Source organism: Maylandia zebra, linkage group LG23 (genome assembly GCF_041146795.1).
Source record: "Maylandia zebra isolate NMK-2024a linkage group LG23, Mzebra_GT3a, whole genome shotgun sequence".
In the NCBI taxonomy this organism is placed as follows: Eukaryota; Metazoa; Chordata; class Actinopteri; order Cichliformes; family Cichlidae; genus Maylandia; species Maylandia zebra.
The window spans coordinates 11,643,445-11,670,292 of record NC_135188.1 but is presented as its reverse complement, the minus strand read 5'-3'; the positions used below and the strand labels follow the sequence as shown (position 1 = coordinate 11,670,292).

The window sequence follows — 26,848 nt, the reverse complement described above, 5'->3', positions numbered from 1 at the left end:
AACAGCATTTCTGTGTGTGTTTGCGTCACATAGCTGCGTGTGCTGTGGCTAAATTATACACAAAGCAAACACAGGTTACAAATGCAGATGATGTACTCGAGCTAGCAAAAGAATCCACGTTAGGAAGGAGCCGATGTTGCCTTGCTGTTAGCTCTGGATGGAGCTGTGCTGTCTAACTCCCTCTCTGTGTCTCCCTCTCCAGGGATGACCTTTTTCGTGTGGAGCTGGACACCACTGCAGGAGATGAGATGTTTTACAACAAGGTAAGCACCTTCTTAGCAGACACGCATGGCAGTTACAGCCTTTTAGGTGCGCACGTCACTTGTCTCCAAGCTGGAAAATGTCATTTTCCACGAGAGAAATGCCAGGGTAAGCCGCAGCATTTATCCGTGTTTCATTTCATTTATAGAAAAGAACGTGGGAGTCAAACAAGAACGACATCCGGATCTGCAGGATGAAGGGCAAACATGAGGTGAGGCGGCGTCTGTCTGTCTTAATCATGCTGCAGAGTCTAAACATCCAACAGATTCAGACTAACTTTAGTCATGTTTGTGTCTTTATTTGCATCCAGTAATTCTCCTTTTAGCTCTGATTTTGTCTCCACTCCCTCCTGGGCAAAGTATCCGGCTCTTGAGCCGATAAATGCTCCGCCGTGTTTTCCAGCTCGACACTGAGCCTGCAGACCTGAGTACTGTGTGTTTGGGGAGGTTTATTCGCTAAAAGCTGCTCGCTGTGCCAGAGAACAGCATCGACCAGAAAAGTGACACTCGGCCGAAACAGTGGACAAGAAAATCAAAAGTACCCACTTAAAGACACAATAAATCTCAGTGGAGCAGCAGAATCAGGTGGCTCGGTCATTTTTAGAAGACTCTGTCACGTATAAATCATGTTGATATGATTTGATCACAGCAGCTGAAACGGCTCAATCGCTTTTCCAAACAACAGTAGCTCGTAATCCATAAAATCCGTAAAGGGATGATATTAAAAATGTATTTTATTGCTCTGTATGAACTATAAATGGTTGTAGCTGAAGGAGACTTTGGACATGCCTGGTTGGTGGATAGAAACTTGATTTTATTTTGCATTTTCTCTGTTTTTCACCACTTTTTTTCATATTCTCTGAACTGTTTGTCGTTTCATTTCGTCATTTGCATTTGCGGTAAATTGGAGTGAGTGGTGTCTCTCTGCAGCTTGAGTTGTTTTGCAGCACATGTGAGCTGCACAGTGGCACAAAGTCAGTAAAAAGCTGTTTAAATCAATCAGCTTCCTTTGAAAAATCCTTCAGCAAGGCTTCAGTTACACTGTCTCTGCACACATGTGCACACATGGGCACACGCTTTGCTCTCCTAAATTATGCCACGTTTTACCTTTTTTGCCTGGAGCCTTGGTTTCTTTGTGCCAGTCATCTGATTGTCAGCCCTGCTGGCGCAGCCTTAAGAAGGAGGGCTGTGACCACATATTATTGTCCCTGCTCATCCAAGCCGTCACTCACGAGCAAACGTGCACATCGATTGGAAGAGCACGCAACGTTAAACTCATCCCACCATCGTGAGTTAGGCCTGCAATCTGTGCCCTCGGAAAATGCAGGTGGGCGTCAGGAAGCCGAGGCGGTGAGGAGGGATGGGGTAAAATGTCCCTGCAGCCGGCGGCAGCCCACGCCTGAATACCTCTTATATCTCCGGCACACACACTCAGTCCTTGCTGCTGCTGTCTGCCGAACACACAAACATCACGTATTCAGTGTCTGCGTGTGTGGGTGTATGCAGCTGTGATGGTTGTGGTTGACAGGGGAAACATGGGCTCTGTCCCCTCCAGGCACACAAAAAATGACTTATTTAACACAGTGAGAGAACACCTGACATTAAATCTGTGTGAGACATCGCCAGACAGAAGCACAACGGAGAATAGTGGGACAGAGACAAAAAGCTCGGCACAGAGAAAGGAGGGGGCGAGTGTGGGTCCCTGTTGGCCGGCCCTGCGGAGAGCCGTGGGGCTGACTGAGATATGAAAGGTCTTCTTGCCCCTAATGACTGTGCTGCCTGGTAATGCTGTGAGTCACACGGCAATGTGAGGAAGATAAGAACACTGCCAGGTCCTCTCAGTCAGCTCTCTGGGCTCAGATGCATTTGAAAAGACGTGCGTGTGTGCGCGCGTTTGTGTGTCTGTGTGATTGCATCCAATCATGCACTCACTCCCTGACGGTACATCTTATATTTGCTGTTAAAATATGACTTGAACGCAGTTATTTTTGTTTCAGTAATTACACTGAAAACAGTACAATGAACATTTTTAATTAACCTCTGACAGTATTAACAAAGATGCAACATTTTGAAGGTTTTTCTTTTTGAACATATTACATATTCTGTTTCTGTTTTCTGCCAGAATAAGTACAATTATTATAATCACTCGTATTTAAAATGCATGTTTTAAAAATTCTGTAATTTTTTTAACCATGCAGAGGCTGCTTTACTGCCTAAGTAATGATATGAAGACATAGCAAAACCACTAACCAAACACGAAATAATTCTTGATAAAGAGAATAGCAGCAGTATTTTTACAGTAAATGCAAACATCCATCCATAATATTTTCTTCCACTTATCTAGATCAGTGTCTTAGGGTGTCAGAGCCCATCGCAGCTGTCATAGAGAGAGAGGCCGAGTGTATCCCGTACAGGTCACCAGGGCTAACACCTGCAGCCAAATTAGAATCACCAGTTTACCTAACTCCATGCATGTCTGTGGGAGTACCTGGAGAAAAGCCTTGCAGACACAGGAGAACATGCAAACTCCTGATAGAAAAGCCCCAGACTGGATTTGAACCAAGGAGGTGACGGTGCTAACCACTGCACCTGCATGGCGTCCACCTGAGAGATCATTTATTGATAAAGTATCTCCATGTGAATTAGCATCGTTAAATACTGTGAAGTCCTGTACACACTGTGTGAGTTTGGGCTGTCCCAGACAGAAGACGACCAAGAATCATGATGACATCTTCAGCATCACAGTGAAAGCGGTTCAGATCGGACAGATTTGATGGTCTTTGCAACCAAAATTCCCACCGTGTCACCGTGTTTGACTCTGTGTCTGTCGCTTTGACGCAGAAAAAGGAAAGTCTAGTTGTGTTGGGGTAGCAAAAGCTGTTTTACCGTTGTGTCCTTCAGCTGCTGAAACCACGCCGGTCGAGGAGGAGGAACGTGGAAGCAAATAGTGCAGGAGTAACGGCGGTGTGTTGTAGCCCATCATTTACAGCATTAAACCTGATGTCCTACCACAGTATATCGATGCCTTTGGATTGCAATAAAACTAATATTTACTGCTGAACAGAGATGGGCAGTAACGCGTTACTTGTAACGCGTTACTGTAATCTGATTACTTTTTTCGAGTAACGAGTAAAGTAAGGGATTACTATTGCAAAAACGGTAATTAGATTACCGTTACTTTCCCGTAGGAACGCTGCATTACTGCGTTACTAAAACCGTGATTTTTTTTGCGAGAATGTCTCATGACAGTGACGTAAGCAAGTGCGACGTTGGTGACAGCAGCTGTGTGCAGATCAACAATGGATAATATATCGAGTGCGGGAGAGAGTATGAGCGTGCAGCGTTTAAAGCGTGGAAGTACTGACCTTACTTTGAGTTTGATTCCATAAAAAGTGACAAAAACATTAGCGTCCATCGTGCGTGGGAAGAAAACTTCTTTTTACAGCGAAAAAAACCCCTAAACTTCCGAGCAAGCACCGAGTAGCTACGACGTGATGGGAAACTCACAGAGACACTCGCGCGGATTCTTCAACTGACCGCAGCACACCTACACCAGGGTAACCCTCCGCCTACCCTGCTCCTGCTTTACAGGTGAAAATAGAGCAAAAGGACCGCTGAGTCTTTGACTTTATTTATTTTCTGCTGTGTTTTACTTGCATCTGTTTGAAAGAGTGAGTGAAAACAAAAAATATTTTATTTTATGTGCTGGAATGTGCAGAAAATAGGTTTAAATGTTAAACTAATTTATTCAAGTCAGAGAATGGTGCATATAATTAAATGTTTTGCTTGATGCATAAAGTTAAAAGATTAAAACTGATAAAACAAGTTAAAAAAAGAGACTTTTCCATTTGATTACATTTTGTATGATGGATTATGTAGAAAAAGTAGAATTGGGCTGAAAGATCTATCACTTTATCACCTCTTCAGGTTGTAAATCGTGTTTTTAAAAAGTAACTAAGTAACTAAGTAACTAAGTAATTAATTACTTTTGAAAATAAGTAATCAGTAAAGTAACGGGATTACTTTTTGGGGAGAGTAATCAGTAATTAGTTACTGATTACTTTTTTCAAGTAACTTGACCAACACTGCTGCTGAACTTGCACAGTGGTCACATGAACATGAATTCTTTTAGAAACTATTCTCACAGAGTCCACATCCTACGTCAGGGGTGGGCAATTCCTAACCTGCATGTCAAAATACGGAGAAATAAACAGATCTTTACATGTAAACGTGCAGAATGGAGTCCCTGTAAAGAGCCAAAGTGGGAACACGTTTTCTGGAGTGCATTTGATAAAATAGATAAATGGACACACAGAACAGGAAGTCTTTCCCAGGAAGTCCTCCAGCCACAGCGGAAACCCAAATTATTGGCTCACAGTCATCAGACTATAGCTGCTGGACTATTAAACTTGAGTAAATAATTACAGCTGGTGTGCAATTGTGTGTTTTCTGCTTCATTCATTATGACTTTATTGAGCTGAAGGGCTGCTTGGAAAATTTGGGGATTTTTAGATTCTGCAAGGCGGCTTTTGAGCTCAGACAATTATGTTATTTAAAATGCACATATGATGCCACGATGATGATAAAATGTGCATCACAGTATCAATATGATCTTGTTATATCGGTCTCTGCAGTGTTTACTGAAGCACTTTTGCACTTGATTGCATCAGACCGCCGCGAGCGCGTTTCTTACCCCCTGTTGCCGTTTTGATTATCATGCTGGAGGTCAAGGAGGATGCCTGAATATTTAACAAAAGAAGAGCCATTTCATGCATTAATGCATGGACACGGTGCAGAGGTTTGGGTAAACATGGATGAGGGATCATCAGCAACACTGTAAATCCTGTACATTTATACATGCCGTACTTTAAAGTCTCTCTCTGCTGCACCTTCCCTCCGCCTCACATTTCATTCTCTTTGTCTCTGTGGCTGCAGAGGCAGATAGAAGAGCGCGGTGCTGGAGGACTGTTGCTGCACCTTTGCTGGCAGCACGACAGGCCTTCTACACTAGATGTCATGCCTCTTATTCACGAGTGCTGTCGTGCTATCCAACAGCACACAATGTTGGCTTAGTTTGGTTCAGTGTGAACAACCACAGGCAGCATAACGAGGAGGTCTTCTCACCGCCGTTACGGTGCGAAAGGACCTTTTGTTTCTCACCTACCCGTCCACAAGCACAATCAGGACTCTGTTGTTTTACGTGCCTCCCTTATCCTCTCCCCCACACTGGTTCCCCTCCTCTCCTCCACTTCACCTCCTGAAAATGTCCCGTTCTGCTTGGGGGGACGGTTGTGTCAGATGTGATACATTCGCCACCTCATAATTGGTTTTGTAATTAAATGTTTCTGCTTGGTTGATCGCAAAGGACATAGTATCTCCCTAATTAGGCTGAAAATTCAATATCCTAATCCTTTCACCTTTTTTTCTTTTCCCGTGTTGACCAAGCTGCTGTCGATGAATGCAACAGTCGGCCTTGTTGTCACTCACTGCATATTCTACCCACATTAGATTTTCCTTTGTCCGCGCTTTCCGCTGTCTCTTTATCTCGCTCGTATTTGCCCTTTTGATTGTCTCTCGCTGCCATTCGCTCTCCTTATTTCCCTCTTTCCTTTCTCTCCTCACAAAAGCAAATCGCACGAGAGAGAGAGAGAGCACGATGCTAGGGGTGAGACGCTCCCCAGAGGTGGCTCTGTGCCAGCGTATCAGGCTGTGGCAGCATGGGCATGTAGACGCAAACAAAGGCAATACTATATAGTAGATGCTTAAAGAGCGGCCAGGCATCATTATAAGCAGCACTTAGCAAGATTGTTTGATCAATATTGTGTTAATCGTGCTCTCAGAGGAGCTCTGGGTTTGCAGTCGTCCGACTGTTTCTGTGTAGAATCATCACAAGCTGTGGTTTTATTGCTTTTTCTCAGCTTAAAACGCTCCAGGTGGAGTCATCGTCATCTTTTTTTCCCCAACTGGCCAGTGTCTCGTGTTTCTGTGTATTTTGATTGTACTCAGCGTCCCAGGCCCCACACGCTGCTGTGGACTGCACTCGAGCTCATCACCAAACGCAGGACTTTTTAGGGTCAAAGACTGTGAATATGAAGAAAAGAAGGGTTCGTGGTGCCTTTGGTTTTCATGATGTTTGCAGCATACAGAATCACATTTAATTAGAATTAATCTGGTTTACGTGATCGTTTACTCAGCAGGTCTGCAGCTGGAGAGCTGTGCAAAGGTGATCCAGGTTAAGTGCTACGGTCAAAGATTGAAAAATGTGTGTGTGTGTGTGTGTGTGTGCTCGGACGACCCGGCGAGCTGTAGGTTTTTACTACGTTTCGGCTCGCTCTCTGCTCATTTATTCTTGTATCTCTATCATCTCACTTCTTCGTCCTGCTTGTGCGTGCTGTTTGTTTGTGGCCTGTGGTGTGTTCAGTCAGAATTACCATCAAACGCTAAAGAAGGGCTTCAGAGGGATGCGGATTAGCTTTAACATGCTGAGTAAGACCGCAGCATTCTGAACAGCACAGTGGTTCTAATTTGGTAACGCTGTTAATTTATCCTCCGCCCACATGCACACAAACATATACACACACTTTGTTCCTGCCACGAAGAGTCACTCTGTTTCCAGTCAGAATCGTGCATCGGGGATTTTTCTGGAAATGACAGACCTGTTGTTAATGAGTGGGGGAAGAGGGTTCGCCAAGGCTTTGTGTGCGTGTGTGTGTGAGTGTATTGTGTATACAGTATATGTGTGTGGGTGAGTTCTGGCTCAATGGCGGCTCTTGGCAGAGCAGTGCTCTCTTCTCCCTGGTTGCTAACATCAGGGGACCAGCCAGGCATGTAATGGAAACTTTGGAGATTTAGAGGAGCAGCTTGCTAAATACGACCCCCTGATGTACTGCCTTAGATGGCTCCCATTGTACAAAACATTACTAAACCGGGTCATCGTGATAACTTATTATATTTTATGGGACTATGAAAACTGCTGTGGTTGCTCCTAAAACAGGAAAATGAGCAGAATATTTTACGACCCTTACCTGTTTTGTATTTTGGTTCGAGCAAAGATAGGAGTCTTTATTGTAGCTGGAGGTAAAACACCTTGTTCTTGAAGTTTGGAGTAAAGAGTGATCGTTAGGAAAAAAAACTCTGAGCTGAGGTTTATGCCGAGTGAAAAGGTTGTTATCATCGAAGACTGAGGGCTGAGTTCTGGACAATAGATGAAAAGCACATGCTGAAGGTGGAGCCTCCTCGGTTTTAATGGTGCTTGTTGTTGTGTTGCTGTGGATTCTCTGTGCGTGATTGCTTACAATTATTTTAAAGCTGGTGGATGTGCATATTTCTGTGTCTCTGAGGAAGAGGTTAGCTGTGCAGTGGGAAATGCACTTGCTCTGTCATCGTCTGCAGCGTACAGCTAGCCCGGCTAACATCTGCCTCAAGAGCGAGGAACTGATTAAACCCTGCTGTCTGCCAGCATCTAGTTGATATAAATGTACATTTGCATATGCAAACATGTGCAAACACTTGTGCAGCATCTCTTGGTAGCTTTCCACACTCTCTTTTTTTCTCATTCCTCTGTAAATTTATCCCTTCATTGACAATTACGTCCATATTTGCACCGAGGCGTGTGCTCCTGTGTAACTCATCTGTGCTGCTGATTAATTTTTCAGAGCACAGGCAGCTCTGCCGCTGTCAGTAAGAGGAGCAGGAGAAGGAAGAGGAGGAGGAGGGCTGCAGTCGTCTGGGTCTCGGGAAGGCTTGCCAGCCAGCACAGGTGGCGTTTTGCCTGGATTCTACCCAGGGAGAGGGGATGCACAGAAAAGGGGAGGAGGCATCATACCGTACAGCACATGGGTTTATATATGATTGTTTAATTCACAGCGTGATCCTTTATAATAGGTTTGTTGTTTTTTTTATTTTAATGTGGAGCCCACAGTAAAACCTTAATCCTGCTGCTGCCTGAATTGGGCTTTGAATAAAAAAAGACTCGTATCTGGAGTGCCAAATGACTCCCTGGAATAGATGAATGGGGATTAATAAAATGCATGTGTGCAGCACAGGATGAGTTTGGATGATGTCTGTAAAGTGCAGAACTGAATAGTTAAAATGTTATAAACCTTGTTTTATTCTAAAGTCATGAAATCCTTAATGTTAGCTGAACAGCCACTGCCAAGTGAACACATTTGTGCAGCGGTTTGGCTCTTCTGAGTATTCGCTCCCATCTCCGAGATGCTGGCAGTGGGTCTGGGTTGTTATTAAGAGTGCTTCATCTGGCTTTGTGATTACAGCTCTGACCAAGCTGACAGACTGCAGCCCCACCGACAAACAGCATGCAAACGATTCTCACACACGAGCCTGCATCTGTGCTGTGATTCTGATGCACGCACACACAAACGTACTCGTTACATGTGTACTTAACTATATGCATCACGCAACACTCTGCGTGTGTGGGAGTGACATGCACACACCCGCAAGTACTGTGACAGTCGCACTTCTGTTTGTCACATAGCGGCGCAACCATTAGAAATTTGCACCTTGCGCTCGACTCACTTCATGCGCTCACACCGTTCACGTGGAAACACTTCCTGCTTTCCTGTTTCTTTCTTCCCGCTGAAAGACGAGATCCCTGCGGGGAGAGAAGGGGAAAGGTGGGGGAGAGGGTGGAGCATCTGGAATAACGCTCAGCCGTCTCGCATATCACTGCTTTCCCTCTGATCTCTTTCACACACATATGTTGGGTATTCATATCTTGTGGGGACATCTAATTGACATTATGCTTTCCCTAGCCCCTTACCTTAACCCTAACCATTAAAAATGGATGCCTAACCCTAACCCTTAGCCTAAACTTACCTAACCATAAACCACCTGGAACCCTGACACTAAAACCACATTTTCAGCCTCAAAAATGCCTTCAAACTCGTGGGGACTAGGATTTTGGTCCCCATAAGGATTGTTGGTCCCCACAAGTATAGTAAACTTACCATTTTTGGTCCCCACAAAGATATGAATACACACACACACACACCACTTTTATTTAATCTCTGCTCCTCTTTCCATCAACATTAATGTGGGCGGTGGTCTTGAAGTAGACCCCATCTGGTGTGTCTGTGCGTGTGTGTGTGTGTGTGGCAGAGCTGGTGCCATCGTGGCTGGGACAGTGGTGTGCTGTGGTGTGGGTTGGGGGTTGCTGGCTGTATCAGTGATCTACTGTACATGACCACTCACTCTGCGTACTCGGGCGGCTGTGCAAGTGCAAATTGCTGTCAGTGCCTTTTGACTTTTACAGTTAAAGGTCACATCTGAAATTTGTGCTTAGCAACCATGGATGGAAAAATTCCTTCAGGAAATCAGAACATAAAATCATACTTTCAGGCTCATGCGCTGCCCTGTGTCGTCTTACAGATTTGTTTTGTGTGCAGTGAAAAGAGTTTCAACAAAATCCTTTCCTATAAACGAATAATCTTAGTTAAGTAGCATAATAGTGCGTGGGTGGTATAATCAAATATAGCTAAATTACCTCAACTAAATGTGCTCATTATGTGCAATGACACTTTTCAAAATCATATATATGATTTTATATATTAGATTCTAATTATTGATTTATATCTCTTTAATTTTGCAGCTACTGAGTTTGATCACCAATATATTGCTCAGTAGCTTGATCTATAATAATGCAATTAATCTCTAAAATAATAAGTAAATAGTACGGAGGGTGAAGTGCAATGATTGCATTCAAAATATGAAGCTGAAAGCAGCAGAACATGGAAATTAATAAAGTACTCGGGAATTAGTGATAGGTGAGCAGAAAGATTAGAAAAGTGTTTCCAGTAATTAAATTAAAAGGAAGTTAAAAAATAAATAAAGCTGCTCGTTCACCTAAATGCTGCAGGAAAGAGAGTGAAGTCTGCACAGTAGCTAACACATAAGCTAACCTGTACAGTTACAGATCTGTGATTAAAATAGTTATCGATCAGAAATGAATAAACGAGAATGCTTAAAGTAATCAATAAGCTGTTGAGATATAAGGTATGATATATAGATATACAGTATGTTTAACATGACAGACATGGCTGAAACAAATAGATGCACTTTACTGGTACATGAGGTCAAATTGAAAACTAAAAATATTAATAAATAAATTAATAAATGATGCCTTCTAATGAGCTAAAGATGATCGATAACGTGCTTTAACAATAAATGAAGAAACATTTTTAGTAGCACAGTGTAAATGAATAAAAAAGCTAACAGTAACAACACAGTATATGTGTGGAGACACCAACATTTATCTGTATTTGGGACTGTGGGGCAAAAACCGCCATCATGGTGGTGCTGAACTCACGACTGTTCAAAGAATGAAAATGCGACTTGCTGTTATTTATTCATTACACGCGCTTCACGTATTGAGAAATTAGCCTTAAATCTGCCGCTTGTTCTAAAATCCTAAGGCTGCTTTGGATTACCCTCCGTCAATCAACTGCTGTGTGTATGCGTGCACGTGTGCATGCATGTGTGAAGGGGGTAGACGCCTAAAGTCTCTGCAGGCTACGTTCAGACTGTATCACTGTGATTGACAGCAGTAATGGTGTGATAATTCCACACATCAGGCAGCTGAAAAGCTTCATTTCACAGAGCGGTTTGGCTAATCAGCGTCTGAAAAATAAAGGGTTTTTTTCTATTTGCGCCATCATCTGTTCCTCAGACTCACCCCTCCTGCATATTAAGCCTATTCTCTGTATTTCTGTCTTTCTCTCGTGCAGGATGAATGCCGTAACTTCATCAAAGTGCTGCTCAGCAGAAACGGAGGCTTGTTTTTGTGTGGAACCAACGCCTTCAACCCGCTGTGTGCCAACTACACTGTAAGTAAACCCAAGGCGGGTGATCGCAGCCGCCCTACGCCGCCACCTGCGAGCGGTCGAGCGCCTCTTAGCTGATAAATAATGTCTATTTTTACAACAGAGTCTCCCTCCTATAGATCAATTAGTGCACTTGTTCAGGTGAGAACGCACAGCTTCATTAGAGCTGTTTGTCAAGCAGTTAAGTCAGTGCCGACTGCCTCCCCAGGAGTTATTTATCCTTGTTGTCTGGCAGCTCCAGCGCCTCGTTTTCCTGAGATACAACAGTTGTTATTTCTCGGCGGTTAAACTTTGTGGTCTGCCGAGCTTGTTATCATTGAGAGTCAGAGACAGAAAATCAAGAAGAACACAAAGAGGGGAAAAGAGGGAGAGGAGCGTATTCACAGAGTAAGGCTGCTGAGACGTGACTTGTTGCGGTAAAGAGAGAAAAGCAATGCCACAGATGGAGGCGGAATCTAAAAGATGCCAGAGTTCGAGCTAGAACTGTAAGCGTTTACTAGCCAAAATGTGTTCTGAATATTTCTCCAGCACTGTCCCACAGCACATTTGTCAGATTCTGAAGGTTTGCATCCATCAAGCAGCAAGTCACCAGAATCCTCCACCGTGCAGGGAGCGCGCTCCACTTCTTAGCCTATCCCTGTCGCGCTCAATTACAGTAACCGTTTTAAACTTGCAGAAGAAGAAAAAAAAACCTGCACATAAATATTAATCATCGACTGGGGTGATTTCACATCATTCCGCAGCGATATTAAATGAGGAACGAAGGCAGTGGAGTCGGAGGGAGAAAGAGAGAGAGGAAAAAAATCCTTTCACTATCAAAGGCTTTCTCAGATAAGTGTTATTTTCAGTCTCTCACATTTCAAAAACGGTGCAACAGTGGAACACTGAGACGTACTTGCCCCATTATCTGTCAGCCGCTAATGACATTCTACAACAGCGTATACCTCACCTGTCTCTGCCTGATAGGCTGACATTTTCTCTGGGGACTAGTTAGTGATGCTAGCTACTGTTTTATTTAAAGCAGGGTTTTAATGAAATGACACCTATAAATTATTTCATTTCAAACAGCCGATGAGAGCTGAAGTCTTCCAAATCTGCTGCTCTCCTCAAATAGTTGCTTGTGGCGACCTTTAAACGGTTTGTGTTTGTGTAATTGATAGTGAAAGAATAACAGAGATTTTATTACATGAGCTGCCAATTTTATTGAAATGTACACGTGTGGACGTGGATGCATAGATGTGTATGCGTCTGTGTGTGTGTGTTATTTATGGATGAAAATGGGACTCTCTTGTTGTTTGCCGCTGTGCCTAATTGCCTCCAGTGAATCATTAGTTTGCACTTATGGTAACACTCCCTAATTGCCATTCTCTTGTGGTTTGTTTTCATGATGCTGCTGTAGATGTATTCATATTGTTTGGAGTACCCAGATTGATGCATGCATCTAATTGTGTTTGTGTGTGTGTGATTTAACAGGGAGACACTCTGGAGATGCTGGGAGACACAGTCAGTGGGATGGCCCGGTGTCCCTATGATCCCAAACACGCCAACGTAGCTCTGGTCGCAGGTACGACATGGTTTGTTTAGCGTGTGCTGTCACACAATGAGGAAGTGTGCGATGTCATCAAAAGATATTTTTGTCCCTTGAGCAGAACAAAAGAGAGCCGCAGCGTTTCCTCAGCTTCAGTTTACCCCGTTGTGTTTGAACTCGTTCATTAATAATCAATAGTGTGTCTGAAACTGTTCAGATCCTTATCTGATATTAGCTGGTAGTAAAAAAAACGAATGTTATTTTTGTGTGGGCGTGTAGAAAAGTTGCAATTACATTGTTGAGTGGTCAGTCACATCGTGTTTATAATGCAGCGCATAAAAGGTCACATTAACTCCAGCTTCACTGTTTATGATGGTGCTTTGGCAGACGATCCAACTCACCAGCTGTTTTTATGTGTGTCTGTGTGTCTGTGTGTATCAGAGGGGAATCTGTTTACGGCCACAGTGACGGACTTCCTGGCCATCGACGCGGTGATCTACCGTAGCCTCGGGGACAGTCCTGCTCTGCGCACCGTGAAGCACGACTCCAAGTGGTTCAGAGGTATCTGCAGACACGTGTGCGTGTGTGTGTGTGGACGCTTTGAGTGGGCGTGTTCGTTTGTGTGCCGTCAAGCATAGTTATGTCGGCGCAGCGCGCTCAGCATCACGCCTGCTGTTGATGTTAATGTGAGTCTGATGGCTGGAGTTTGTGTCCACATTACTTAGCAGCACGTGGATCGATGCATATGCTGGTAGGACAGGTCTGAGTCAGCATGCAGGCAGCTAGCTGTACACAGAGCTGCCTCTTTCACAGAATCACCCATATTACACAGTGTCCGACCAAACGTTTGTCCCCCCGGGCCTGCAACAGGATCTCAAAGTTTTACTTTATCCTTGTATATTTTTGTTGGCTCAGGGGGAAAGGAAGCTAATTTTAATAACTTTATATGCTGCTGTGATAGTACAGCAGAATCTGTTAGTAGACCTAATCTAAACCTGTAAAAATACTCAGTTTTTAACCATTTAAAGTGCCTCATGAATCTAATACATGATGCACATGTCAGTCAAAAAAGCCGCAGATCTACCATAAATTATACCTGTGATGACAGCGTCGCTGGCACGGTAGCTGTGTTCGCAACAAGCTCGTTGTGTATTCATTATTCACAGCCATGCTCCTAGATACACGCTACATTTGGCACATGTGTATGTTTATTCGAGCATGCAGGTAAAATGCTTCCACCGTTGAGCCCGTCATGCCCCTTCAACGCCGTGTGCAGCATCGTCTGCTTCCTTTGGCGTGACGCGTTTGACTGAAAAACACTGCGTGCACTTGTTGGTGACTTTGACTGCTGGAAACAAGCGGGCCAATCACAGTGCATGAAAGCTTTTTTCACAGACTACGGCTTTTGTTATTCGTTGAAACGCAAGATCCTTCAGTTATTTTACAGTTCGAATATTCGAGAGTAAGACACTTTGCATTTCCAGTGCTATTAGAAACCTTCTTGCGGTGTTTATGCTACAAAGTAAAAATACAGAGTGTGATTGGTGGACACTGTCACCAGACTGAGTGGACCTGCCAATCACATTGCCCGAGCCCCTGGTCTTAATGCTCACACAGGTTTTAGAAGGTCCCAGGCACGCCTGCCTCGTTCCTCGGAAGCACGAGGGAGTCATAATGTGCTTATTGTTTGCTGTGAAATCCCCTTTCACCATGTAATGAAATTAAGCATGGCTGTTGCCTCTTTCTCACTGCCCCCATGTCGCTCGGTTGCTGTGGGAATTAATGATGCATTTGCAAATGGAAATGCTGTTTTGTTATACTCGTTCTCGCCTGTACTTCATGAAACCTGTTCTCTCCGTGCACTACTCCTGCACACGTCGCCTTTCTTGTTTGCTTCTCTGAGTGTTTCTTTCTCTTACGACACAGAGCCGTATTTTGTCAGTGCCGTGGAGTGGGGACCTCACATCTACTTCTTCTTCAGAGAGATAGCCATGGAGTTCAATTACCTGGAGAAGGTAAAGAAGTCATTGCAAAGGAAATATATTCTCCTCCCCTGCTGAGCACTCTCACATTACCTTGAGGTCCATTCACAGCATCTTTTAAAAAGAACTGGAGAGAAATGTGGGAATTTATCATTAGAATGCAAGCATGAAGAGAGCTGCAGGTCTAGTATCTCTCTGTTAAAAACTGCGATGACCTTTCACCTTTGTATTTGTTTACGTGCATATCTAATGCAACAAGTCACGTTATTACCAGCTGTCTGTATTAACCTAAGAAAAACTGGTCGATTTTCTACTGACTTGATATATTTCTTGCCCCCAGAGCAGTAGCTGCATCTTTATTAAAACTAAAAATAAATAAATATAAACCTGTTTCTTTAATAAATTAGCAATTCACTTTTGGGGAGTGTTTGCAAAAGGTCCCTGGCTGCGACATGTTTACAGAGAGCAGAGTAAATTGATACTTAAGCGGCATCGCTATTGTGTGTTCAAAGAAGCAATTTCGAGATGCACTGACATTTTCATGAATAATTGATATTAGATTTAGCATTATAAAACAATGATCTGTCAAAAAAGGGTTTCCACATTGCAAATAGCATGCAAATGACTCTTCAGAGATCGCCCTGGAGTTAAAAAGAGCTTTTTAATATGTAGTTTTCAAGATGAAACCTCAGGAAATATTAACTGCCCAGCTTTGGAGTCATCGGAGATATAAGCAAGCTGTGCTCGTTCTGTATAGTAAGTATCATATTCTCTGCTCGCGGCTCCTCACAGGTGGTGGTGTCACGCGTTGCCCGGGTATGCAAGCGGGATCAAGGCGGGTCTCAGCGCGTCCTGGAGAAGCAGTGGACGTCGTTCTTAAAGGCCCGTCTGAACTGCTCCGTGCCCGGCGATTCCCACTTCTACTTTAACCTGCTCCACTCCACCAGCCCCATCATCAGGATGCACGGCAGGGACATCGTCCTGGGGGTGTTCTCCACACCAGCCAACAGGTACCTGCACAAACAGGAGACTCTCTCACACACAGGGAGACTTAAGACCCCTGAATCGTGGCCTTTCCTTCATATGTGAAGAGCGCGGCATGTACATTCGACCAGCGCAGACCTCCATTCTCTCAAAGAATCCTCACGAGTCCTCTGGTTATAGAAAGTCCAGCTGTACTTGTTTCTTGGTGAGCTTATGGTATTTAAAGTCTTGCTGAATGTTCATTAAAAAATTATGCTCTTCATTAGAGTAAAAAAGCAGGATAAAGTAGGTTTGCACACATGAACAATGTCAAAATTGGTGAAAATGCTCAAGTCAAGACTCTAACTGTTGATCTTTTATATACAGAGTGCGGTTGTGTCCCAGACTCCTTTGTCCATTTCACATTTTTATGACACTGCTCTTTCTTTGCCTTTGTATGAACTCAGTATGGGATGTTCAGGTGTGATATATAACTCAACATTGAGTTGTTTTCGTGAAATCACTGCTTATATTACATCATACGTGCAGCAGAACCCCAAAGGGACTGACTTCTGTAAACCTTTCTGCCTTTAAGTGCATTTTTTTGCGGGTTGTTTATTTTTTTTATAGATTTTTTTGTTTAATAAATGTGTGAATGAGGCCTGGGGGGGGGGTCCTCTGTCTCTGTCATGGTTGGTGTTTTTAAAGAAATGCACATGTGTGTAGTTGCCTCTTTTGTGGACCACCATAGTTTGTATCTTCGCCGACTCTGAGACAAAGAGCAAGGTTTCCTACAAGCTCCAGAAAAACGAACGTGCCTGTGTTGGGGTGCAGAGGTCAGGATTGTACAGAGTAATCTAAGACACATGGAATGCTTTCATGGAGGACAAAAGGGTGATTTGTTGAAAGACACGATTAAACTGAAGAACGCTGAGAGGAGGAGGGAGGAGGAGAGATGTTACCCGGTAAGTGGGGGATTACTGCAGGCTGAGGGCATTAGCAGAGCCAAAGACAACACAAACTGTAACCCAGAAAAAGTGAGAAAAGAAAATGTAAGTCACAGCTGACTCAAACGATGAGCCTTGGCAGTGTGTTTTTTTAATCCCATGTCTCTTTCCTCATACAGTTACAGTAATCTGCTTATCATGCTGCGTTTGAAGATGCTTTCACCGAGCACTTTGATGCTGTTTTTCTCGGCATTGTAAGGCATCATCTTAGAACTAAGTCTGAGCCTAAATTGCTCTGAATGTTTGCGTCCTCCGAGCAGCAGAAGGATGAAAGTCTATGACTATATTGCAGTCTAAGTGGCTCATATTATAGAGCGGGATTCAGTATAGTTTCTCTGTGATGGCCCACTCATGTTACACTACCTCAATGGCATTTGCTGTGTCTGCTAGAGCGAGCACTTTAAAGCACACACTTGGAAATGCTCGCAACCGCCTTCTTTTTGGTGCGATAGCAATCCAAACCTCTCACTGTAATGCCACCAGCAGCCTATCTGCCATCAATCAGTGGTCCCATTATATATCTTTATTTTTTAGAATATAATGGAGCTCTGTCGCAGCGGGCGCTGGAGGTGCACGGTGGGACAAGCACAGAGGAGACAAGTACATTTAAAAGGGAGAAAAAAGATAAAGAGGAGAAGAGACGGATGAGAAACTCAAGGACGAGGAAGTCAATAACGGACAACACGTGCGTTCTCTGACATCTAAAATTGTTTCATCAGCTGCATCTTATCTGCGTGTTTGGAAGGGCACCGCTGCGAGTGGGGGCCACTGCCTGCAGAGACAGATGGATGCTTTATGCACACACAAACTCGCACACTCGGAAACATTCACAGCGGTTCCCAGATAACAGCATTTACAGTTTACCGAAGAAGCGCGCCGGCTAAACACACACACGCCCACACCTGCCTGCGCAACCTGCCGCTGGGCCCTGTTTTAAATAACCCGCAGCCGAGCCAGAGAGAAAAGGAGGTTCAGATGGACAGATAAAGAGGAAAGTAAACACAAAGAGATACAGAGAATGTGTGAGGTGATCTAAAAAAACCTCCCACTGGCCCCGGTGTGGCCCACTGCGCCACACTGGCCAAGTGCTTGCCAGACAAATTGCTTTGGCTGGCAGCTTGCAGTGAAAACAGTGGAGTGGAGGAAAGAGCCATTCTCTCCTGCTATTTGGCCTGTGCAGTGTTGGACTGTAGCATGGGAATGAAGTCAGGGTTTTACTGTCTCCCCTGGACGCTCGGGAGTTACTCATCTCCACCTGTGAGCCACGTACTCCTGGAGTCATTTTACAGCTGCTCCACTGTTTTGGATCATTGTGGGATCATTTCATCTTCGTTTCCAGAACATAACATCACCCCAGGTTGCCAGTTCCTTTGTCGATCCAGCGCCGGAGCCCAGGGTCATTTCTCTCCCAACGGGAATGAAAGAGGAGTCCAGACTTCCTACCGACCACCCTCCTTGCACACCTGATGCTCAAAAGGTCATGGAAACATCAAACTTATGAGAAAGTGTAGGAGCTTTCTGGTAGCTGTGTTTCCTAGTTTATATAATAAATGATATATCTTTAAAAAAAGAGCAGCGGGATGTCAAACTGAAGGGTTACCTGGGGCTGGTAATGAAAACAAACCATTCTCATTATTTTTATTTGTCGTTGTTTTGCCAGCTAAAAACGTCTATTTCTCCTGGAACAGACTGACAGCTCATTAGTTTTGTTATAACCGCCCAGGAATGGAAGAAAAATATTTTATGGAAAACAGAGTAAATCTGCTGCATCCTGAGAGCGGGAGGCCATGTTTGGGTTTGGTTGTAAAGAATCCCAGGGGTCGGACAGCAGGATGCCCCTGTGGGAAAACACAGCAGAGGAGGGGAAATGAGGAGGACAAGGAGCAGGAGGAGAACAGGTTTACGATGCCAGGATGCACAGCTGTGCAAGCTAGACCCCCTGGGTCTGCAAGCAGAGAAGGCACCAGAATACATAATGAGGCAGCTAGCTGTTTCTTGAGAAATGGGCAGTGGATAGGAACAGGTAGCACGTGGAACGACCACGGCACCCCAAACAGCGAGAGTTTAAGAGCGAGGTTTGTTTGTCAAAATAGGCCACGGAGGTTAAGTTAGAGAGAAAACGAAAAATCCACACGGACGTCAAAGGGAAAGATCAAGAGAAAGTATGAAAAACATAATTGTCAAAGTTCAGCAGCGTGGCGGGCAGGATGTGGACACAAATGAAGGACTCGTGAGACAAACGTTAAGTAAAGGGGAGCTTTAATGCTCAACTAATTCAGAAACACAAAAATATAAACTGTGGCTGAACTGGAATAAACAATCCCCAAACTAGGAATCTCAGGGAGACATGGAGCAAGGAAACACACTCCCCAGAGGCAGGACACGGCAAAGGACACGACAAAGGACACAACGAAGGACACAATGAAGGACAGGGGGACACTAAATACTCCTGGTATAATGAGGGGAGAGGATACAGGTAGGAACAGCTAACGATAACGAACAAAACAACTCGTGGGGAAGGTAATAAAACAGGAAGAGAGACACAACCGAACAAAGAAAGACAACGAGACCAATGCAGAAACGGGAACAAAAACGCATAAAACTAAATACTGCAGTAACCAAGATACACAGCAACTCGAACATAAGCTAAGATTGAAAGGCAAAATATAAACAGAATGCTGGAAAATATAATAAATGGAAAATAGAAACGTTATCTGTGACATAACAAAAAGGCACAAATGATCCAAATGGTAGAAGTGGAAAATGTTCCAGTAAACCTTTTTTTTATAACATTTTACAACATACTTTACGGGAGCCTCTTGCCCAGTGACAGCCCACAGTTTCATCAGAAACCTCAGAAAAAAGCTTTAAGCCTGTCTGTAGAAATGCTACAGGTTACAAATTTTATTTCTCGACCTTTTTTTGAACAAAATCATCTTTCTATATTTATACCGGAACAGAAATTTTATAACCCTGATGTAAAATCTATAAATACATATATCCAAAGTCTCTGTAAGAGTTAAACCACCAATTAAAAGATTTTCCTTCCGTCCTGTAAAATCCTGGTGTCACGCATCCGTTTGGACGGTGTGAAAATATTTCAGGCTGTCAGTGAGTTTGTTAAACAGCGAGGAAGCCCTTCAGACTCCACAGAAGTCCTCTCAGACAAACATCACACGAGTCTTTGTAAGCCTTGACAGTCTGCCACTCAACACCAGCAAAGAAGGCAAATTTCAGCAGGCTGAAGGAATGATGGAGATGTAAACAAAGGGAAAGCAGTCTCGAGTATGAGGGAGTAACTAGGAAAATTATTGGAAATGAATTTTGTGTGTGAGAAAACACACACACAGACTTAAAAAAATAGTGGGAGAGACAAAGAGAATAAAAATAAGAGTGAGAATAATTAGGAGAGTTCTGTGAGATAAACAGCCCGAGGCTTTTTGGCTTGCTTCTGTCAGACACCGAGCCCTACACGGGCCAAGCCCAGTGACCTGCAGCGAGAGAGAAACATAGAGCCGGGGGCTGGAGGGGCGGGCGAAGGTAGAGAAAGGAAGCCAAGCTGGCGGTGATGCAAAGCTGGCAGATGTGTCAAACATAACATCTGGTGCCTGCAGCCCCGAGAGAGACGCCGTATCGTCCACAGATACGCCCGCAGCTCCGCCGTGCCGCCCGGGGTCGAGTCACATTCCTGCCTACGAACGATAAGTACCCAGGGAGACGGCGTGACCCGATCGGGAGAGCGCGGCTCCCTACCGCAACCAAAATCCAGCCTTCAGGCGCAGCGGCTTTCAAGGGGCAATCAACAGAAACGCCTCTCAGCTTGATGCAGCGTCCTGGGGGCAAGCTTCAGAGACCCTCACATTCACCAGCTGGACATTTACTTTTGAAGGAAGCGTGAGAAGAGGAAATAAACAGACGGGGACTCTGTGGGTTTTATGTAGCAGCAGGTTCCAGGTGACTCAGTCTCAGGTTTTTATAATGTGTGTGTGTATCTCTAAGGTATTAATACTGAGTCACTGTTCTCACACCACGCACTCCATTAGTCATTGATGAGGACACAGAGACTTCAGTGTGGAAGGAGGAAGCATGTTCAAAAACTCACTTCTTATCTCACCCTGACACCGCTCTCTTTACTCCTTTGTTCCGTAGTCGAAGCGCAGAAACGTGGCCTCAGAAGTGAGTCTGACTTTGTGTGAATGTGTCTGTATTTGTTGGTTTTGTCAGTGTGTGTTTGCTCGTGTCGAGTGTGGGACACAAACGCTTCTCAGAACAGATGCTCTGCGCCCTTTCGCTGGGTCCGCGAGTAGTTGAACAACCTCCGAGGTGCACCAGGCGTTTTACTGTAACATTTTGTTGGGTTCGTTTCCTTTACGGGAATCTTCTGCCCCTTTGTGAAGAGAAAATATTCAGTGACTCACTTCCTGTTTGGTTTATATTTCAGGAATTCCAGCCAAGATCTTTTCACGGGCCTAATCTAGCTGTTGCATCCATCGCGTATCTATTCTTTGGACACAGAGTTGACAGCATCTGTCTTACCCTGCTTTTCTCTTCGTCTCACTACCGATTTCCTTTGTGTTCCAGTAATGGATGTCAAAATATGAACAGCCCATATCCAATTTGTCATCTTTGCCGGGTGTCTGCCTCTTTCTCTTGTCACAATTGACTTTCTATATTTTAACTCTTTTCCTATTTCAAGTTTCACAGTCTATTTTTCAGCCGAGCTATAATCTACCTCATCTTCTCTTTTCCGTCACTTCTTCTTCCCGCAGCCTCGTTGGAACGTACAGCCTGCTGACACTGAGCCATTCTGTGTCAGTTCAATGTGTTTTTATCAATCGCCCGTCTCTGTCTCTGTAGCATTCCAGGTTCGGCGGTGTGCGCCTTTGACATGGAGCAGCTGGCTGCTGTGTTTGATGGAAGGTTTAAGGAGCAGAAATCACCAGAGTCTATTTGGACGCCTGTTCCAGATGAAGTCATCCCAAAACCAAGGTGCAGATGGCGGTAATCAATTTGTGCACCTGTGTTCGAGTTGTTATCAAAGAATGATCAGGGGAATAAAGCTGCGTTGTAAAGTTTTGTTTTGAAGTCAGAGTTGGCCGTAAGACTCTTTGGAAAAGGTGTTTTGCAGGTTGTCGTTCGTGGGTAGGGTTTCATCCCCAAAGGGCATATAGACAGTGCAAAGTAACATGAGTGAATTTTACTCCTGGGTCTTTCAGTCAGGAACACTTTGGGAAAAATGGAGGATTGTTATTCCATCTGCAGCGAATTATATATATGGCAGTGTGGTTTTCTGCTGAGCTTCTTCCTCTCACACACACTGAAAGCCTATAATGGGGAGACAGCAAAAACCCCAAGCATAGACCAGAGCAGGCTTAGCATCAAAGGGGGAATAGCTGGGATTTCAATGTCTGGGTCTCAAAGGGGCTTGCAGAGAACTGGAGGCGGGAGGGGGCGGTGTAAATTGTGCAGCCTTTATAAGATTTCCCAGTTTTAATGTAGGATGTCTACTTTATACTAAAAAATGCATCGAGGAGACTATTGTTGTGAGTTTGTGCTATATAAATTAAATTAAATTGAATTGAAACAGATGGAAGGGTCCCAGCTGAACCCTCAGCTGATGTGTCCTGTGAACTAAAGCTACGGTTGTGCTTTTTATATGATTAAATAAGTAGGAAAGACAAAAGTCTGTTGATACACACTGAAGCAGAAAAATCCCTTATCACAAGGATAAAGCTTGTTGCCCTCCAATCTACGTCTTGTGCTCGTGCATATCTGTCACTTTATTTCTACTTTATATGTCAGGTCCTTTTAACTGAATCAGATCAGTATGGTTTGAGACACTCAGACTGTTTAGACTGCTTAATTATATAGTACTATCTTTGTGCTTAACATGCTTAATCTTATTTTCCCCAGACCCGGTGGTTGTGCCGTTCAAGGATCCAAGTTTAATTCCTCCAACTCCTTCCCCGATGAGATGTTAAATTTTGTGAAGACCCATCCTCTGATGGATGAAGCAGTCCCATCACTGGGACAACGACCCTGGATAGTGAGAACCATGGTCAGGTGAGACGGTCCGAGCATTACTACTATATTATTCACTCAAACTGCATGAATATCTCTTTGCAACATAATGGTGAGACATTTTATTATATCTGTCCAGTTGGAAATATGTCCATACATATAGAATATATATGGACATATTTCATTTTTCCCGTGTTCAGCTGTAACAGCTAAAACAAATTAAATCTGTCATGCTCACAATTGTTTGTTTTGTAACCAAAGTTGAAAATGAATGAAACTGGGGGTGCACATTAATTACGCTTTAACAGTTCAAGTCGCAACAGTTAATTAGAGGAGATGCGGTGTGTATGAGATCTGAAACGGCCTGTAACCCTGTATATTTACATGAACTCCTCCCTTTGCTGAACAGCAACCAACATAAGTTGGTTGTTGAAGCCTGTGGTAGCAGGCAAGCAGCTGTGGCCCATCAAGTCCCACATAAATACTGGTGCCTGCCCCCCGCCTCCCACTGTCTACCGTACGGAGTCCCACAGCCACCAGGGGATTATGGGGACCGGGTGCACGAGGAATATTAAACACCCGGCACAACATGGCTTCTATTCTCATCTACTTACTCACACACACAGAACTCTGTGTGGATCAGCAGCACTCTGCTATTGTCCTAGGACAAACCCATTTACTTGAGTAATATTATTAATGTCGGAAACGTCTGGCGTAATTAGTTTATTATGCAAATTTGATGAGCGGCTTCTTCTCTAAGGAATTCATATCATTTTCCAGTGACTCGAGTGAAAATGGCATATCACGATTTAAATTCACACCAGGCCGTATTTTACATCTAAACCAATAATTTGTAATGCACTTAAATCATAAACTCACCTCCAGAAGCTACTTTGTGGAAGTGAGTCCCAAATGAGCTGCACAGCGCCGTGGCATTAACGCAGCGCTCTGTTTCCCCTGCGGTTCAGGTACCAGCTGAATAAGATTGTGGTGGATACCGAGGCCGGGCCCTACAGAAACCGCACCGTGCTCTTCCTCGGCTCAAGCAGAGGGACCATCCTCAAGTTTCTCATCATGCCCAACCAGGACAATACCGTTACCAATAGCAACATCTTCCTGGAAGAACTGGAGGGCTTCAACCCCGATAAGTAAGCGAGTACAACAAAGCATGATCTGATTAAGAATTACATACGTGTTTTTGGATGTAGATGTGAATAATGTGTGATGGAGACTGCTGGCAGGTTTCTGTCATTAAAAATGAGCCGTTTTCACACATGAACTCGTCGGGCGTCGGGGGATTTAGGTGAGGACAACGTCTGAAGCTGTCCTTTTCCACATGGAGCACACTTCAGACATCTCCTCACTGGAAATACTCCATTTGGTTCAGGCGGCGTCTTTGCTTTTCCCACACGAGTGCAAATAAGTGCAAATAGACATCACATGGACTGCATCGGACTCTTTCATGCACTTCCACTCAGTGATGCATGGTAAAGTTCAAGGCTTCAGTGCATGTGTGAAGACAGTTGATATCGCATCCGTGCATGATGCATAGTACGTGACATGTTAATCAGGAAGCTTTAAAGTTGCTGTTTTCCTTATGTGGCTACCCGCAGGCAGGCTTGGTATTTGTTATATAGACACGAAAGTGAAGAAATTCTTTATTATTCCTTTAAGGCACAAACCTGGGTAGTGAGAGAGCTTGGCGTGGAACAGCTCGCAAATAGATGACGCAGGTCGAGGGAAGGAAGGGGTTAAGTGACATCTAGCTTTGATGTATACGCAGCGCGGGGAGCCGGGGAGGTGATGTGGCTCTTACTAAAAGAGGCGCTGCAAGGGGAGACAAAAGCACTTGTCTCGGAAACACGTCGAATCATACAGAAAAGCTCACCTACTCGTTGTGCGATGTACGTAATTGTGGCAGATGTGAGGAGATGAAACGGCCTGCAAAGAATAGGAATTATGCAAACAGAAAAGAAAAGCGGTTAATGTTCATTATCGAGAAATCTCAACATGTTCTAACGAGCCTGAGAAGAGCAGCATTAGTGAGAAAACATGAGTAATGAAACGATGATAAAATCACACTATCTTTAATCTTGACCAAAGTTCCAGATTGTCAGGAAAATTGACCCCTTATCTTCAGACTGCAGCTGAATCACGTTTAATATCTGGATCTTGGCAGAAGATCGGAGTAGATTGGGCTTCTTGATCCGTTCTAATTAGCATTTTGCACGAGGCGCGCAGCTTTGAGGCTCCTCTGAATGCCCATCATTACGTAATGAACACAGGGTACAATAGCCTTTCAGTCTTCTTTTTGTTCTTTGTTGAGATGGTGGATGACTCCGGGCTGGAAGGGGGGGTTGCCTCACAGATGCACGCAGCTTTGGCTGGTGATTATCTTTTACCGAGGCTAATTAGAGTCATTAAAAAAACAAAGTACATGTTTCTAAACACGAGCTTTCTGTTTTAGCTAATTGTGCTCACTGATATATGCCATTTTTTTCCCCTGTGGAAACAAAGTATTATTCCTTCAACCAACAGACTGGCAACACAATCCCATCTCCTCACACGGTTTCACTTGTTATTCATGTATCTACCACTCTCTTTTCTTTTTCCATCTGCCCCCAAACACCAATTTCTGTCAGATGTGACAAAGTGGGGGACAGAGATGATGGCAAGTGAAATGAGAGGGTCCTGTGAATAAGCTTATGTGGACTGGAGTAATTTGGTCCGCGCGGTGAGGTGAGCTTTCCGGGCTTTCACAGCAGGGATCCAGCTAATCAGGAGATGGAGCACTATCACATCATTTTTTTCTGCAGACCGCAGACTCACCTTATATCCACAGACAAAACAGGTCACACAGAAACAGGGCAGCTAACATAGTTCTCACTTAAGAAGTCATCACAGAAAAAAAACACTGACCTGTGATAGGTCGGCTTCCACAGTGAACCAAGCAATCACCTAAAATCACCGAATGTCTTTCATTTTCTCTTTACCAGACTCTTTTTTTTTTTTGCCTTATTCCTACATTTGTTAGCTACGTGATCTTTTCTTCACCTTCACTGCCTCCCCCTCCCCGCCTTTTGTGATATTGGCTGTGAAGAATTGACTCACAGCTTGGCCTTAGCAGAATGATAGATTCTTCTTAATGACTGTGGGCCCGCTGCAATGCTATTACCATAAACCATCCAGATACAACTCATGCATGAGTGCACATGTGCATAAAAAGGTATAAATCAGCTGCGTGAAGGCAGGTCGGTGCCAGCTATCGCAGCTCTAAGTGCCAATTAGATGAGATTCAGCTCCTGGTGCTGGATTTGATGGCCAGCCGACCCCTCGAACTTCTATAATCAGCGCCGTGGATTTTTGGGTTGATACTGTAACATCTACACGCATGGTCTCTCTAATCAATTACTTTTTTATTATGGCTTTTATTTATAAAGCTGTTTATGTTTGGCTGTGTTTCATATTTGGTCATTAGGGAGTTTTTTTTCCAGCTGTAAAGCTAAGAGTGGGGTCATAGGTTTAATGTGCTGCCTCGGTCTGGTAATTGAAATTGTGTAATTCTAAAAAATATTTTTTTTATGTGTATTTGCATCTGTGTGTGTGCTCGTTGCAGGTGTGCTGAGGACTCTCTGCAGGCCAGGCAGCTGTTGTCCCTGACTCTAGACCGGATGAGCCACACTCTGCTCCTCGCCTTCCCGTCCTGTGTGGTCAGAGTACCAGTGGCACGATGCCAGCTTTATTCCCGATGCATGAAGTAAGCCTCCGACAAAAAAACGTTCACACAATAGCAAAGAAGGGCAGCGGGGCAAAGATGAGATGTTAGGTGACCCTCGAGGAACCATCTGGCCTTCACAAGTGTCCTTCTTCCAGCTGCAGCTGTAGCAGACCCGTCTTTGCTGCAATAATAACACAATATTACAACTTATAACATCTGCCGCTTTGCTCTTGAGCGAGATGGCAATCTGTTAAATGCAGCACAGTAAAAACAAGTCAAACTTTAATAAAATAGGTGAATAAGTTGGCATAAAATCAAGTGGAAGCTTTTAATGTAATAAATTCAATTAAAATAGCGGTGTATTATTTTTGTTTTACTCTGTCGTGTGCAGCATAATTTTACTTTCCAGTAATAATAATTGCTGATAATGCAATACATGATATTTTAACTTGATAGCAGAGTAGTAATGATGTGAACGAGTCCTGCAGTTGAGCAGAAACGGAGCAGAAAAGCGAACCTTACGCGGCAAAC

The 26,848-nt window shown here is 44.0% G+C and overlaps 1 protein-coding gene across 2 annotated transcripts in view; it reads left to right on the top strand.

Annotated features, from left to right (window-relative positions):
- Positions 1–26,848, top strand: part of sema6bb (sema domain, transmembrane domain (TM), and cytoplasmic domain, (semaphorin) 6Bb) — a 132,834-nt gene that overhangs the window by 67,051 nt on the left and 38,935 nt on the right. For both annotated transcript variants that reach the window (XM_004552702.2, XM_076880006.1), the window contains exons 4-14: positions 203–263; positions 410–472; positions 11,003–11,101; positions 12,572–12,662; positions 13,068–13,187; positions 14,553–14,641; positions 15,401–15,618; positions 21,436–21,567; positions 22,492–22,641; positions 23,568–23,747; positions 26,216–26,356. In XM_004552702.2, coding sequence (XP_004552759.1) covers positions 203–263; positions 410–472; positions 11,003–11,101; positions 12,572–12,662; positions 13,068–13,187; positions 14,553–14,641; positions 15,401–15,618; positions 21,436–21,567; positions 22,492–22,641; positions 23,568–23,747; positions 26,216–26,356 — 1,344 coding nt within the window. The remainder of the gene's footprint in view (positions 1–202; positions 264–409; positions 473–11,002; positions 11,102–12,571; positions 12,663–13,067; positions 13,188–14,552; positions 14,642–15,400; positions 15,619–21,435; positions 21,568–22,491; positions 22,642–23,567; positions 23,748–26,215; positions 26,357–26,848) is intronic.